Source organism: Gobio gobio, assembly GCF_949357685.1.
Source record: "Gobio gobio genome assembly, chromosome: 8".
In the NCBI taxonomy this organism is placed as follows: Eukaryota; Metazoa; Chordata; class Actinopteri; order Cypriniformes; family Gobionidae; genus Gobio; species Gobio gobio.
In genome coordinates this window covers 4,939,722-4,956,646 of record NC_137114.1, presented here as the reverse complement: position 1 = coordinate 4,956,646, position 16,925 = coordinate 4,939,722, and the positions used below count along the sequence as shown (strand labels likewise).

The 16,925-nt window shown below is 40.8% G+C and overlaps 1 protein-coding gene across 1 annotated transcript in view; it reads left to right on the top strand.

Annotated features, from left to right (window-relative positions):
• LOC307130264 (IQ domain-containing protein J-like) overlaps positions 1–16,701 on the top strand; it is a gene marked incomplete at its 3' end in the record, with an annotated part of 152,433 nt that extends 135,732 nt beyond the window's left edge. The window contains exon 8 of the mRNA XM_079823237.1: positions 16,408–16,701. Coding sequence (XP_079679363.1) covers positions 16,408–16,701 — 294 coding nt within the window. The remainder of the gene's footprint in view (positions 1–16,407) is intronic.
• Positions 16,702–16,925: the final 224 nt, after the last annotated feature.

The window sequence follows — 16,925 nt, the reverse complement described above, 5'->3', positions numbered from 1 at the left end:
CAAAGTCCATCTCACTACAGTGGTTCTAAAATAACTTTATGAATCGGCGACAATAGTTTTTGTGCGCAAAAAAACCCCTAAATAACGACTTATATAGTGATGACGATTTCAAAACACGGCCTCATGAAGCTTCGAAGCGTTATGAATCAGTGAGCCGAATGATGATTCGGATCGCGTGTCAAACTGCCAAACTGCTGAAATTTGGCGATTCAAACCGCTGAATCGACTCGCTGATTCATAACACTTCGAAGCTTCATGAGGCCACGTTTTGAAATCGTCATCACTATGTAAGTCGTTATTTAGGTTTTTTTGCGCACAAAAACTATTGTCGCCGATTCATAAAGTTATTTTAGAACCACTGTAGTGAGATGGACTTTGTAACGACGTCTTTAGTACCTTTTAAGGGTCTTGAGAGTGTAACGTGCCATTGAGTCACTACATTTCTATCAAGTCAAAAGTCATTTCGTTAGCAGCTTTGAAAGTCAGCACTTCGCACTTGAACAGACCAATAACCACACAATTATTTTCAAGATGTCAGTTTTGGCTAGTATTCACGTAAACACAGTCGATTATGTCTTAAGTGAACTTCTGTACTTTGACTTAAAGGGGTCATGAATTGAGAAATCAACTTTCCCTTGAGCTTTTGATTTATAAAAGTTAATCGTGATATAAGAATCAGAGCTGAAAACTTCCTTTTATTGCTTATATAAGCTTTTATTGACACCAGGCCCAGAAAACGCTTGATCTGTGAATGTGCGTCCCTGTGACATCAGAAACGCTGCCTCAACAGAAGAAGACGAACGCCTAATTCTGTAGCACCGCCCACCAATTTGCGCATGACATGTAATAGATAAATAACATAGGCCTACGTGGAGCTAAACCGGATCGAACTTCCAAGCAATAAACATACCGTTGAAGATTACAAAATATTATGCAGTGCCTGGATGTGGAAGAACACAATCACTGCATAAGCTTCCTGCGGATTCCAAAATTACCAATGCACGGTTGAACTTTATTTTAACTGAAGATCCAGCTCACGTGAGTAAGAAATTGGGGGTTTGTTTGCTTCATTTCACTGCGGATTCGTTTGTAAACAAGAGACTGGATTTGCTGACAGGATGAGATTAAAAAACGTCTTCTATATTGGATCTGACATGAATGATACAACACTGTTATGTGAGTGAAACGTGTTTTATGTGTGATAGTATTGCATTGTTCAGATCGTTTGATATCTACTGATTGTGTGTCTATCTTTGCAAGTATCCTTTGCATTTGAGGTATTGTTGGTTCATTGTCCTGCGATTCGGGATCAGACTTGAATATGTATAGGCCAGGGCTAACAAAGCCCAACGTCCCGGGGCTATGTATTTTCCAGACGGGCTACCAAAACGTAAGCCCGACCTGCTGATGGATTATCTTAAATAGCTTCTAAGTCTTCGGTGCGGCACGCCCATAAAAACAGAGCGTTCCATGAGAGAGCCTCAAAAATAGCCTATTACATATTCATTATGATGCTTTTTAATGTAAAAACCACGCAAACGTCATAAATTTACTTCAGACAACAGTATTTATTATATCAGTTCATGACCCCTTTAAGTAAAAGTCTGTTTTTACAACTTTCACTTGTAACGGAGTAATATTTGACCAGTAGTACTTTTACTTTTACTCAAGTAATGGAGTTGTGTACTTTGTCCACCTCTGCTTTAGAGTGTATAGAAAATACACCGGAAGATGATACAATTTTAATAATTTGGCTTCACAAATCTATGACTTAACATCCAGACCACAGAACTACGAGGAGATGCAAAGGAAGACATCTTAAGACTAATCCCACAAGGAGGCTGTGCTTCTCATAGAGTGAGCCGTGATCCCCATGGGACGAAGCAACCCACACGATTCTGCAAGCCAACTGCATTGCCTGAACTAGCCCGTGAGATATTCTCAGCTTGGAGTCAGACAGACTCTTCATAGGTTCTCTGAATCAGATGAATAACTCATCTGTGGCTTTTGCATGTTCTATCCCCAACGCTTTCATCGGATAAAGCAAATGCAACTGCTCATCCCTGTCTGAAGGGAGGAGGAGAGAAGGATTGCAAAATCTCCACCATCGAATTGAATGAGTTTTATTTGGAACAACTGATCCGTTCTCTGTTCTCAAGGTCTATCAAAGTGGCTTCACTGGGAACCCAGATCCTCGTTGAGCTTTCCAGGTCTTAACGAGCACCAGGAAGAACGGATCTGTCTCAGCAGTAGAAACTATTTTCTCTGCTGTACAAGGTGAGGATTCAAGGATCCACATGAGATCAGTCCTCGCTGTCCGTTACATTGATGGATAGAGCATTTGCAAAATCTCCCTCAAAGCTGAAAGGGACGGAAATAAAGGACTCCTGGTCAGGGCACAAAAGGGGTACAATAGTTCTATTTGTTCCACTGAATTGTGCTGAGGTAAGAAGGGAGTTGAGTCTTAATAATAATAATTATAATTTGTTACATTTATATAGCGCTTTTCTAGGCACTCAAATCGCTTTACATAGAAGGGGGGAATCTCCTCAACCACCACCAATGAGCAGCACCCCCTGGATGATGTGACGGCAGCCATTTTGTGCCAGAACGCACACCACAGCTTATGGTGGAGAGGAGACAGAGTGATGAAGCCAATCATATATACATATATGGGGATGATTAGGAGGCCTTGATGGACAGGGGGCAATGGGCAAATATGGCCAGGATGCCGGGGTTACACCCCTACTCTTTATCGAAGGACATCCTGGGATTTTTAATGACAACAGAGAGTCAGGACCTCGGTTTAATGTCTCATCCGAAAGGACGGTGCTTGTTACAGTATAGAGTCCCCATCACTATACTGGGGCGTTAGGACCCACACAGACCACAGGGTGAGCACCCCCTGCTGGCCTCACTAACACCTCTACCAGCAGAAGCCTAGTTTTCCCAGTTGGTCTCCCATTGAGATACTGACCAGGCTCAGCCCTGCTTAGCTTCAGTGGGAATCCAGTCTTGGGCTACAGGGTGATATGGCTGCTGGCGATGCTAGCTTCAGAAAAGATGATGAAAAAAGGGATCCTGAAAACAGAAAACCTCAATAATGTTTTAGACAGAACAAGAGAACTCTCCTTTACAGGCCAAAATGCCTCTTCCTCAGCGAGGAAACGCACAGTGCAAATCTCATTTCCGTGTGTTAGATCGGTGCATCAGAATGAGAAATAATGTATGTGTAATGTGACACATCCTCATTAGTCTTTAGACTGGAAATTTCTCTGTAAGCTCTGGGAAAAGTAACAATCTCTCTGAAATGTCTCTGTGGCTTGTTTAAAATGATTCTCTCAGACACTTTCCCTCCTCTGAGTCTTCACAGTTCATGAACTGAACTTCAACTCTTCAAACAGGATCGTTCAGGAGTCAGTGTTCAAAAGAACTGCGTAGGCTGCACTATTTGACAGCTTGACACAATTTCTGTGGCTTTTCAAAAGTATGTTTTATAACAGCGTATACAAATTCTTAATATACAAAGTTCCTCGAAAATCATCACAGATTAATATAACAAGGAGAGGTGACTCTGACGCTACACTGCAAAGGATCTGTATGAGTATTTTTCTTTTCCTTTAAGAGTGAAGCAGAGGTGCTGGCTGCTGTGGAAGACTTCAATGTCAGAATGCAATCTGACTGGAGGATATTTCATTGGTTTTGTTGGTTGAGTTGTAGAACCTTAAACAAAATTCCTGGCCCAGAGAGCTTCTTTAGATTAAACATAGTTTTATTGAGTTGTCTTGTGGAGAGCACAGAGCTTGCTCCATTTTCATGGTTTAGATTTGGTTCCTGACTAACAGATCCCTGCTGAAAAATCCAGCATTGCTGGTCATCATCACAGGCCCGTCGCTTTGCCATTTGGCCATTGACTTTGGTTGAATGAATTATCTTTCAGCAATTGTTGCGATTTTTAACAATATCTCATGCTCCTGACTGCACTGCCATGCCTTTTACTATGTGCACAGCTGGAGTTTGACATATGCAAGCTCCCAAATAAGTATGAAAGTCTTTAAAAACAGTAATTTTCAGTACTGTCCAATTGAAAGAGCTCATCTCATAACCCGCTACTGAACAAACGTATGATTATGCTTTTATTGGGCATTTTTCTTGGTTTTCATATCTCTAAATGTCTTCTTAACTGATTTGTGTACAGATCTTTTGAAACAGGAGACCATTGATGCTGGGAAACGTTTTACGTTTACCACTGGCATTGATTAATAATGTAATCATAACTAAAACAATTAAGATTTTCAGTTCTACATTCAGAGGGAGCAAAAGAAATTAAATGGTAAATGGACTGCATTTATATAGCGCTTTTAACAGACCAATGGCCATCCAAAACGCTTTACACATTGCCTCACATTCACCCATTCACACACCGACGGCAGCATTTGCAGCCTTCTGAGGGAAAGCACTGCGGTGGAAGACATTGACTCACGCAGGTTGAAGTGAAGTTGTAGTTGAAGTTGTAGTGTTTAATGTCTTGATGTTAGTTTAGAAGCGTTTTTGTTATGTTTGGTTGTTTTGTAGGGTTTCCATCATGTGACGAGTGGAGCATGAGCTTAGTTTGAGAACAGATTTATGTTAAATGTTTATATTTCTGTCCTCATTCAGCCAGTGCTATGCTAATGCTAATGCTATCAAAGCATTGTGTCACCAGTTAGCAAGGTAGTATTTATTGAATTAGCTAGTTAAAGCCAGTAAAGTTTCAACTACTAAATATTTTTTAGTTAATCATATTAATTTAAATGTATGAATTAGCTTACTCACATATTTCAAGTTAAAAGCAGTTAAAATGTAGGAGTATAAAATAAAAAAATGCAAGTTCTGCTTACTTAAACTTTACATTTCGCAACTTAAAAAAATTGATGCAACCGATTGCCTCATTTTTATTAGTTTTTCCAACTTCGGGTTTACAGTGTAGATATAAAGGGTAACTAAACCCCAGCTCAGAGCTTAACTCCACCATACTGGAGTGAAGCCGTTCTCATCGTGTGATTGGGGGAAACATTTCTGAGGGCGTGGTGAGCTCGTGCAGGGGCGCGGATAGTGAGCCGTTGGAGGTACCATCCTACGTCACGATGTACCGCAACGTCCAATAGGAAAATTCAACTGCAGTAGCCACCATTCAACCTTAAGAGGGCAGCACTTTGGCGGTTTTACATCATATTTTATAGAATTAAAACACTTTATACTCAAATGTTAAAACATTTACTCGAATCAATGAACAGCATTAATAAAGCCCCCAGTATTACAGATCATTAACTAAAAAAAGTTGGTTTAGGGTTTAGTTACCCTTTAAGGAAAGACAATTAGCAATCTTTATGCATTTAAAATGGCCGCAGTTTTAAATACATATTTGATACTAATTATTTCCCTAAACCTAACCATAATTTATTAATCCTAATTTTAAAATATTTTTCCCTTTTTCTTTTTTTTTTTACTAGACAACCAATTGAAGTCAACGGGTAAATTTTGCACACCAGATGCACATAAAAGATGACTTTTGCGTAATTAAAAAGCATGAACTCATTCTGTAGATACACAGAGAATTGAGAAGTCAAGAAAAGTTCATTTAAATTGTAATAATATTTCACAATATTACTGTCACGGGTGTGTGTAGGCAGGAAGACGAAAACAGGCTAATACAGTTCCAGACACAGGCAGACGGGCAATAGCACAACACACTTAAACAGAGCAGTGACCGGACAACAGTGCAGGAGAAGAACCACTTAAATAGCGAACACAAATACACACAGCTGACACATATGCACTACCGAGAAGAAGGATGAGTGGCGGGAATCTGAACAAAGAAACACGTGACAAATGACAACAAACTGAAAGTCCATGAACTAAACTAAACATAATGGTGACAATTACGGGTTTGCTGGTTTTTTGATTAAATAAATTCAGCCTTGGTGAGCATAGAGACCTTTCAAAAACATTACAAATCTTTTAATCGGTGGTGTACATTGTGCCCAGAATGAGTGTAAATATTTGAGCTTTACTACAGAAACTGTTTGATACTGATTGATCTGATATCAACTTTATATGTTTGAGCCAGATATCTGAGGCAAACCCATCTGCCACAGGACAGAGCGTAGTCCGACAGACCTAATTTCAGTCAGAACTGAGTTTTGACACATGATTAACCCGTTCATGACAGTGAGGGTTTCTGTGCACTGGTGTGCGTGGTCATGTTCACTGACACTGTGCCAGTTGTGTTGAATGTGGCATCTCATGAATCTTGACAGCTGGCACCGAGCAGCACCAGGTTTCCTTGACAGTCAGCTCATTAAAATGCTCATCCTCGCTGGAGTTCGGTGCCATTCATTAATCTGGGATTCTTTGATTGGGAATGAGCCTGGATGGTTACTAATCATATACGTGTCATTTAGCGGGAGATTTGCTGACAGCGTTCTGCTTGGCCTGTGTTCGTTCTGATTCTGAGTGTGACAACATGGCCTAATGTTGTTTACCATCCAAATTCGGATGTGGGATTTTCTCCACTCCAACACCACACACACACAAACATTGCCCTTTCTTGCTTCTCTCGTGTCTTTTTTATTCATTTTACCTGGAAAATGTGTAACTGGAACATCGGATTAGAAAAAACAGGTCCCACTTTTATATTAAGTGTCTTTTAAATGAAACATGTACACCTATTGTGTGCATACATGTAATTACAGCTATTGAATTAATTTATGTAATATCCATAATTACGCTTTTGACCTTCCCTTATACCTTAACTCAGTGAGGACTTTGCCTTCTCTTTTCACAACAGCCGAGCGACTGCTATCGCAACCCTTCTTGATCCTAAATAGTTATGACAAGTTTCCAACAAGCAATTTTTCTGTCCACACCAAAACTGCTACGTGATTCGCAATCACAGCCAATTAGAATATAATTTGATGTGTAATGTACAGTTATGAATAACCAGTTTTTTAGGCCGATGAGATTTCCCCATTGGTAAAACTCAATGCAGCAGAAACTGCAACCAAGCAAATAACAAAAATTTGTTTTAGACCTCTATGTATTAACTTACATAGGGTATTCTAGGCTAGCAGGATAACCAGTTGTAAGAGGTTAGAAGATTAACTAAAAACTACACGAAAACAAACAGAAAATATTTTATATTTTACTTTAAAGGGCCCAACTGACTTCCCTATTTAGGGAAAAAAGTACACTATATTGCCAAAAGTTTTGGGACGCCTGCCGTTACATGCACATGAACTTTAATGCCATCCCATTCTTAATCCGTAGGGTTTAATATGGAGCCGCCCACCCTTTGCGGCTCTAACAGCTTCAGCTCTACTGGGAAGGCTTTCCTCAAGGTTTAGGAGTGTGTTTATGGGGATTCTTCTAGAAGCGCATTTGTGAGGTCAGGCACTGATGTTGGACGAGAAGGCCTGGCTCTCAGTCTCCGCTCTAATTCATCCCAAAGCTGTTCTATCGGGCTGAGGTCAGGACTCTGTGCAGACCAGTCCAGTTCCTCCACACCAAACTCGCTCATCCATGTCTTTATGGAGCGACGCTTTGAGCACTGGAGCACAGTCAAGCTGGGACAGTAAGGGGCCGTCCCCAAACTGGTCCCACAAAGTTGGGAGCATGAAATTGTCCAAAATGTCTTGGTGAGGCGTTAAGAGTTCCTTTCACTGGAACTAACCCCTGAAAAACAACCCCATCCCATAACCCCCCCTCCACCAAAATGTACACTTGGCACAATGTCCCGTTCTCCTGGCAACCGCCAAACCCAGACTCGTCCATGGGATTGCCAGACAGAGAAGCGTGATTGGTCATTCAGAGAACACGTCTCACTGCTCTAGAGTCCAGTGGCGGCGCGCTTTACCCCACTGCATCCCACGCTTTGCATTGCACTTGGCGATGTAAGGCTTGGATGAGCTGCTCGGCCATGGAAACCCATTCCATGAAGCTCTACACACTGTTCTTGAGCTCATCTGAAGGCCACAGGAGTTTGGAGGTCTGGAGCTCTTGACTCTGCTGAAAGTTGCCGACTTCTGTGACCCTCAGCATGCGCTGACCCCGCTCTGGGATTTCACTTCATGGCTGAGATGCTGTTGTTCCCAATCGCTTCCACTTTGTTATAACACCACTAACAGTTGAGCGTGGAAAATTTAGTAGTGAGGAAATGTCCTGAATGGACTTATTGCACAGGTGTCCACCGATCACGGCCCCACACTTGAGTTCTCTGAGCTCCTGAGAGCGGCCCATTCTCTCACTAATGTGTGTAGAAGTGTCTGCAGGCCTAGAGCTTGATTTATACACCTGTGGCCATGAAGGGATTGAACACCTGAACTCAGTGATGTGGAGCGACGTCCCAATACTTTCGGCAATAAAGTGTATAATGGAAGTAAATGGGGACCATCTGTTTGGTTACCCATATTCTTCAAAATATATTTTGTGTTCAGCAGAAGAAAGAAACTCATACAGGTTTGGAACAACCTGAGGGTGCGTAAATTATTATTTTTGGGTGAATTTTCCCTTTGATCAACATTATTATGCATGGCAGAAGTAAGCAATTTTCTGTGAATGTGCGGAGACTTCCGATTCATTAGCCACTCTAGATTAATATCCAGAAGAATAATGAAATGCAGTAAAGTGTAAAACTATTTGCACTGTAATCCAATGTGTTTATGATTATGATAGTAAATTAAAATAATATGATAAAAAATACCCGTTTGCAGTGTAGTGCAGCATGACTGACTGTTTTTTGTACAGGCAAAATAACTGAGCAAATTACACCAGAAGCCTTGCACATTCATATTATGTTGTGCAATACGTGCAATATGGATATAGTAAATGTGCAGTGTTTACCTTAGACAGCACTAAACCAGTGTTTTCATGGTTAACTCTGCATGTGTGATGTCCTATAATGTCTAAGCAGGCACTTAATAGTGTTCCCATAAAACACTAGGGTTCAGCCAGTGGAAGTGATTTGGGGTCTGAGGGGATCAGATTCTGCGGAGGGACTGAATCTTGCACAACAGGGTCTCTATTACAGTCGGATCCCATAATGCACCGCCTCAGCAGCCTGTCAGCTCTTCAGCACTGGAGAGACAGACCACTAGCCGTCTGCTGTCCTTCTCCATCAGTCTAGCTTCTGTCTCTCTCTCTATCTTCACCAGCCATCTGTCAGTTTTATGTCATTCACTATATTTCCCCAGCGCTCCCTCGCTCCCAGATCTACTCTTGTTTATTATTCTCCTCTGGCTCTTATCTTTCTCTCCTGATTTCGGTGTCTCGTCTCCCTCTAAGTGGAGGAAACGACTCATTAATACCAGAATAAGGTTAGGTAGCAAGGTAATACCTCGGCTCATAACATGTCAGTGGAAAAACTCTTTTCTTGTGCATTATTTTCCTTTTTTAGCTGCAGTCCATTTGAAGACAGAACATAAATGTGCTCAACTCCCACCCATAACGGCTGAGTGCAATAAAAGGCCCGTTAATTGCAGCACAACAGAATGCCGGCTCCTGCCGGATCTGCATTAAAAGAGAGGGTGGCTTTGAAGCGGGAAGAGGTCTGGCCCTGCCTCAGCTCATGTGATGCTGGTCACTGCACACGTTACAAACAGCACATGGTTTATCCATATGCAGGGATCCAGACAAAAACATCTATTAAGGAGCCTTTGGCTCCTATAAGGGAAAAAGTTAGGCGCCAAATCCTTTTTTAAGTGCCACAAAAGAATAAACACATTTTATTTTTCCACATGCAATTATATGGGCTGTGTTGAATATCATTTTTAGATCCTTCCATTCTTTCTCCTGAAGACAACAGTTTAAATGGATAGTTCACAGTTTAAAAGCCATTCAATGCTCATACACTCGTTAGTCAGCTAGAAAAATAACTATAGAAAGGGGCATTTTGCTAAACATATGCACTATATCACATAATCCTTATATTTTTACTTAAAGGAATAGTTCACCCAAAAATGAAAATGAGCATCCTAGGTGTGTATGACTTTCAGACGAACACAATCAGAGTTATATTTAAAAAAAACGTCCTGGCTCTTCTAAGCTTCATAATGGCAGTGATTGTGGCTCTGTTTTTGAAGTCCATAAAAGTGCAAAATAACCACCATATAACTGCTCCACACGGAGGTTAATAAAGGCCTTCTGAAGCGAAGCGATGCACTTGTGTAAGGAAAATATCCATATTTAAAACATTATAAAGTAAAATTTCAGCCGACCGCCTTCCGTATTCAACTTATGGAAAAAGTGTTGAAAGTGCCTCTGCCGTTCAAAAGGCATACACGACCAGTGCGTCAGACGTCGCATATGCATCTTAAACTGCAAGAAGACACTTTCAACACTTTTGGGTGTAATTTCCTCAGTTATTTTGCCTGTTCAAAAAACAGTCAGTTATGCTGCACTACACTGAAAAAAATGGCGTGTTGGATTTACATGATTTAATCATGTACATCGGTTCCACATGATTCAATTAAGTTAAACAAACATAATTTGATCACATAATTTCAACATAATGGAGTTATTCATTAATTAAGTAATTTTTAAGTAACCAAATTGAGTAGTCTCACAATGATTTTAATATGGCTCCCTAACAACAGTGGTGCACACAGGGGCTTGAGACCCTGCCTCTTTAATCAAAACACATGTTTATTTTTGTATATTTTTGTTGTCACTTGACTGATCTATGATACAGTACTCAGTAGCTTTCATTATATTTGCCAACAATAGCACATCATATTTGTGAAAAGCTCTTTAATGACATGTGCTGAGTCAGTCCACAGCCTAAGCAATCGCTCCGCTCTTCTCCACTATGGTAACCAGTGTAATCTAAATGGTTCGAATAATTCCAACATAATTAAACATTAAACACTAATAAACAATATAAAGTCTCCCCCTTTTTCTCATTTTGCCCAAAAACATAAAATAACACTGAGGGCCCTATCTTGCACTCAGCGCAATTGACTTTGTACACGACGCATGTGTCATTCCTATTTTGCACCCGCGCAAAGCGCGCTTTTCCCTCCACAGAAGCACGTCGCTAAACTAGTGAATGAACTTGCGCTCCCTGGGCGGTTCAGCGCAAAAAAGGAGGCGTGTTCCGGCGCAAACAATCCCTGGTGCTATTTTGCTGTTCCATTAAACAATTGCGCCACTGACCAGAAAAAACCTAGTCTAAAGTCAGTGGCGCGTTGCGCGTTGTTCATTATGCTATTTTAAGGGCGCATGCTTGACCATAATGTATAGCGTGCACAACGCGCATACACTTTGCTCATGTAATCTACACAGATGCAACAGTTATTTTTGCAAATCATAAATTGTTACACTAAAAAAATATTAACACATGAGATGACGGAAATCATTGTGGTGTGCCACGAAGATGTGAAAAAAATAGGCATAAATCTAGCTTACAAATTATTCAGGCTAATTGTAATAATTAAGGATAAGACCTGTTTGCCCAATAGTGGCAAGACATATATGTATATAAGGACATCTGACAAATTGGTTTGTCCGTCAAGAACCAGGAAAAAAAATCGACTGAAAAACTGAAAAAACTGAAAGACTGAAAAAAAAAAAGACTGTGAAATCACCTTTACCATAATGTACAACATTACAACTTCACTTCTCTGTCTTTCACTGCTCTTACAAGAACATCAGTCTCCTCGGCTGTGAACCGCTCCTGGCGTGCGCCTGGTAAATACGCCATAATAATAGCAATCCATAATGGAACTTGCGCACCTGCTTTTACAGGGAATGTTGGATGACGCTCTGATTGGTTTATTCACGTTACGCCCAAACCACACCTATGAATAATGAAGCTACTTCAGACCAACCCATTTTAGATTTGCGCCGGGCGCAAGAGCCATTTATCCCGCCGGGAAAATAGCAACAGCGCCGAGACCCACCCACAAAGTTACTTGCGCTTCGCGCTTTGACACTTGCGTTTCAGATCGTTAAAATAGGGCCCTTAATTTCAACAATTTTACTCTGATCGTCAAGTCTCAAGCAAAGCATTCTGGGAACTACAGTTTCAGCAAAAATCATTTTCGAGTACTTAATTGGTTCACATTCACCCCAAATAATTTAAATCTAGTAGATTGCACATTTTAGAGAATTACATTAATCGAAAGCAATGAAATCATGTTTAGAAGAGAAACACAAATTTGTTGCGTAGATCACAAATAATACGATTAAGTAAATTGGACAACATGTGTTTTCCTGTTTTTTCAGTGTACACTGCAAACGGGTATTTGTATCATATTAACACATTGGATTACAGTGCAAATAGTTTTACACTTTACTGCATTTCATTATTCTTCTGGATATTAATCTAGAGTGGCTAATGAATCGGAAGTCTCCGCACGTTCACAGAAAATTGCTTACTTCTGCCATGCATAATAAGGTTGATAAATGGGAAAATTCAGCCAAAAATAATAATTTACGCACCCTCAAGTTGTTCCAAACCTGTATGAGTTTCTTTCTTCTGCTGAACACAAAAGATATTTTGAAGAATATGGGTAACCAAACAGATGGTCCCCATTTACTTCCATTATACACTTTATTGATGTAAGGCAGTGTATTGTGTCATCCACAAGATGCCGCTATAACACTGTTGCGTTATAACAGATTCAAGTAACTTTAGCGCTTTTTGAGCCTCTTGATGTACCGTAGTGTGGATACGTTCTTCAGTTCATTTGATCAACTCTATAGATGCTGTGGAATAGATTATCAAGCCACGATACCGAACCCCTCTGTGTCCGCGTCCTCTACCTCTACCACCATCCACGAACATACATAACACAATGCAGAGTAGCAGCGGCAATGCTAGAGACCAGTAAACATACCGGAGAGAGAGCGAGGGCTACATCATTGGTGCCGTGACCCGGATGGGAGTGAGGTTTAGGGGGTGTGAGTGTAATGAAGGTCAGCTTGTAGTCGCTGTGCGAGTAAACCTCACTCCTCTGATCTCAAGAGACGCTCTAGCGACTGACGCTAGGGGTCGCAGCCTTTAGCCTCCTTCTTAGAGCGTCTGACGCTCATGCCGGTGGACCCGGGTTCAAGTCCCGCTTGGAGCGGGCGGTTCGAACAGGAGGGGTTACATTGACAAAGGTATTGGGACGCCCCTCCAAATCACTGAGTTCAGGTGTTCAGTCCCTTCATGGCCACAGGTGTATAAATCAAGCTCTAGGCCTGCAGACGCTTCTACACACATTAGTGAGAGAATGGGCCGCTCTCAGGAGCTCAGAGAACTCAAGCGTGGGGCCGTGATCGGTGGACACCTGTGCAATAAGTCCATTCGGGACATTTCCTCACTACTAAATATACAATGGTCAACTGTTATTGTGGTATTATAAGAAGAATGTCAAATACACCTAGGATGACTTGAGGGTGAGTAGCCTAAATCATGGGCTAATTTTCATTTTTGGGTAAATTATCCCTTTAAAAAATATAAGGATTATGTGATATAGTGCATGAAATTAGCTAAATGCCCCTTTCTATAGTTATTTTTCTAGCTGACTAATGAGTTTATGAACATTGAATGGCTTTTCCGAGGTAATTTTGACATTACGTGACATGCGCTACAAATAACGTGAAGTTCAGGCAGTAACAGCAAAGATTAAAAGATATTGAGGATAAGAATCCATATCAGTATCAATTAAAAACGAGAATTGTTACCGATTAATTGGCGTCCACAAAGCTGACGTTCATCTGTAGAAGTTTACCCACGTTGTGAAATAGACACTGCCTTACTGCACTTTTACAGTCCTCTGATCATTCATTGACACGTCTCCATCGTCTCTATCTCTCTCATGCTGGCACAGCCGTCAGTGTTGTTGCTCGATAGAGATGACGGCTTTGAAAAAGCATGATCTTTTCTGTTTCGACATCCATTCCTGACGCGTATCAGTAAGGGTTGTTTTCCTCTGTAACTTTGCTGCGCGGCGTCTCATTTTATTACATCAACACAACAAAAGATGTGATGGGCTACTCATCACGGAACATGCCAGTAAAAAGGCGCACAAGTTTTAATCTTAACATGTCAATTTATGTGGTCGCCAGTGGCGATCTCAGCAAAAATATCACTTGCTAATTATGCGACCATTTTAGTCGCAGTCTGGAGCCCTGATAGAGATACAGCACTTTTTTCTATCTGGTGAACATTTTTTAGGTGAGTGATGTTTTTTTCTTTGTTATGGCCCTGCTCCTGGAGGGCCACTGTCCTGCAGACTAGCTCCAAACCCAATTAAACACACCTGAACCAGCTAATCAAGGTCTTCAGGAGCACTAGACCAGGGTTCCTCAAATCTTACCCTGGAGGTCCAATGCGCTGCAGAGTTTAGCTCCAACCCTAATCAAACACACCTGAACATGCTAATCAATGTCTTCAGGTTCATTAGAAAACTACAGGTAGGTGAGTTTGATTAGGGTTGGAGCTAAACTCTGCAGCGCATTGGACCTCCAGGGTAAGATTTGAGGAACCCTGCACTAGACACTCTTGACAGGTTGCAGTGTTGGAGAGAAACTCTGCAGTGAGGTGGCCTTCAAATTTATGTACAGTATTTTATTACTCCAGGAACAGATGCTAAGATGTCTGTTTATTTATTCAATTCCAATCAACTCAAAGCACTGAGGTATTGTAAAACTGCATTGAATAAGTCTGCATAATGTTGCTCTTCTTGGCTTAAACTTTAATCTCGTAGTGTCAGGACATTAGACAACAATCTGGCACAGGACTGCAAACACAAGCAGAATAAATAGGGAGCAAACAAGGCAGGTAATGATGGAGGACAGGTGGGGCAAATGAACCAATTATCAGGTAACAACCCTTCTGAAAAATCCTGCATAAACCAGTATGGATTCCAACCAGCATTTTCAAAATATATAAATAAATAAATGAAATAAAATATGAAGCTGTTCTGAAGCAAACCGCAGCTGGTGAAGCTGGTCTTGCAGGGTTGAGTGTGAGTAGGCCAGCTCTCTGTATGCAAGCAGTGTTTGGGGTCAAGCATTGTTTTTGCTTGTATATTTCTATAATCAACACATTAATGATGTAAATGAAAAACATTTAGAGATATGAAAGGCAAGAAAACTGCCTAATAAAGGCATAATCAAAAGCAGTTTGTTCAATAATTTTGTGTTTCTCTGGGAAATGCAAAACATTACGCATTGCCAAATATTTTTTCCTCCCATCTCATATTTTTTATCCTTCACCATATCCCTTTAGGTGCTGCGTATTATGGCACTGCAGCATGAAATATTGTCGACAATAGCGATAGCAACAATTCCTTAAAGAGAATGAATTCAAACGAAGTCAATGGCAGAAGTGCCCAACGAAATGCTGAACATTGATCAACAAACTATGTATTTGTAAAACAACCTTTGTACATGTACGATTTGAAAGACATAAAGCCAAACTGGTTGTAATAAGTGACTATGGTAATGCTGTTTTTGGAGTTGTTTAATCATCCTCTGGTGAGGTATTGATTTTATTGGCAGTTGATTTCATCTATGACTGTGTAAGTCAGTTGTGTTTCTGCTCATCTCTTCTCTTCTTTCTGTTCTTCTGATCACGTGTGTTCGTGTTTATTCTAAAACCTTCAGTTCCACTAATGCTCATAAATCTGCATTTTATAACAGTAAAAGCTCTTTTCATGTTGTCCCAATGTTATATTGTGTCATGTTTATCAAAATATAACTGAAAAAAAAACATAGACCCCACTACATTGGTAGCTATTTAAATAGTGGACTTATGTTGAACTTTATTCTTGTACTTTAACAGTAATCCTTTATAAAGTATTGAATAAAAATGTCTCAGAAACATCTGTGTATTTGACAAAATAGACGTGACAAAATAGTGTTGTGATAGACGTTGTGTTCCTACAGGTAGACGTGATCAGCTGATGCGAGCTTGACTAACGTGGCCTGCCAGAACTGACGCTGCGCTTGATTTCTGCAGTTTTTTCAAAGCAAAATTGGATTGATCACCCTGATCCAGATACACACTTTTTCAGATGACCAAATCTGGATTACTAGTGCTCTACAGAGCCCGAAAAGGGACATTGTGATTGAAAAAATATGAGATGGGGGGGGGGGGGGTGGTTACTTCAATGCTTTTGCGCTCTCTCAGAATAGTTTTGCTATTTGCTACCCAGGCTGAAGACTCACCACACGTGGGCCATGCAAGGAATGAGAACAATGTTTGAAATTGTCGTACTGTAGGTTGGAATAGAGCGGATGGATTTGTTATATAGTACTACCACTCTTACAAAGACAATGTAAATGACAAAGAAAACACACGGTTTAGAAAAACAATAGAGGACTAGTGGGGAAACGGGATCAGATATGTTCCTCTGTTGTTCTTGCCTCCAATTAAAGCCAAAAAGCAAACGTTCCTCTAGACAAGACAAGGCTATTCCATTTGGACCTGGAATGGCTCCCTCTGGACCTGTTATGCAAGATAAACAGCAGAGCCGTAATGGAGGCTTCTGGATCTCAGAACTGTACTTGCTCAGTTACCATGGGGACACTGACTACATCCATACTGCTATTTCAGGAGACAGTTGGCCAACGAAGGACAGAAATTGGCCCAATTTATGCATAGTGCACTGTGGTGGTAAAATAAGGACAATTGCTGAGAGTGCATTTGAGTGTCCCGAAGGAGACGTTTAACAAACACAACAGTGAACAGGAGGCTGAATTGTCATGCAGCTAATGGTCGGGGATGCTGGGTAATAGGTAAACGCAGTGCTGTGATCCTTGTTTCCGATGGTGGACGTGTGTGTGTCGGCTAGTGACATTTCAGATGGATCTGTCTGTACGGCCCATAAAACCAGACAGACAAGCCATCATTCAAAGCTTGCCTTGAGGATGTTGATGACATATGACTGATATGA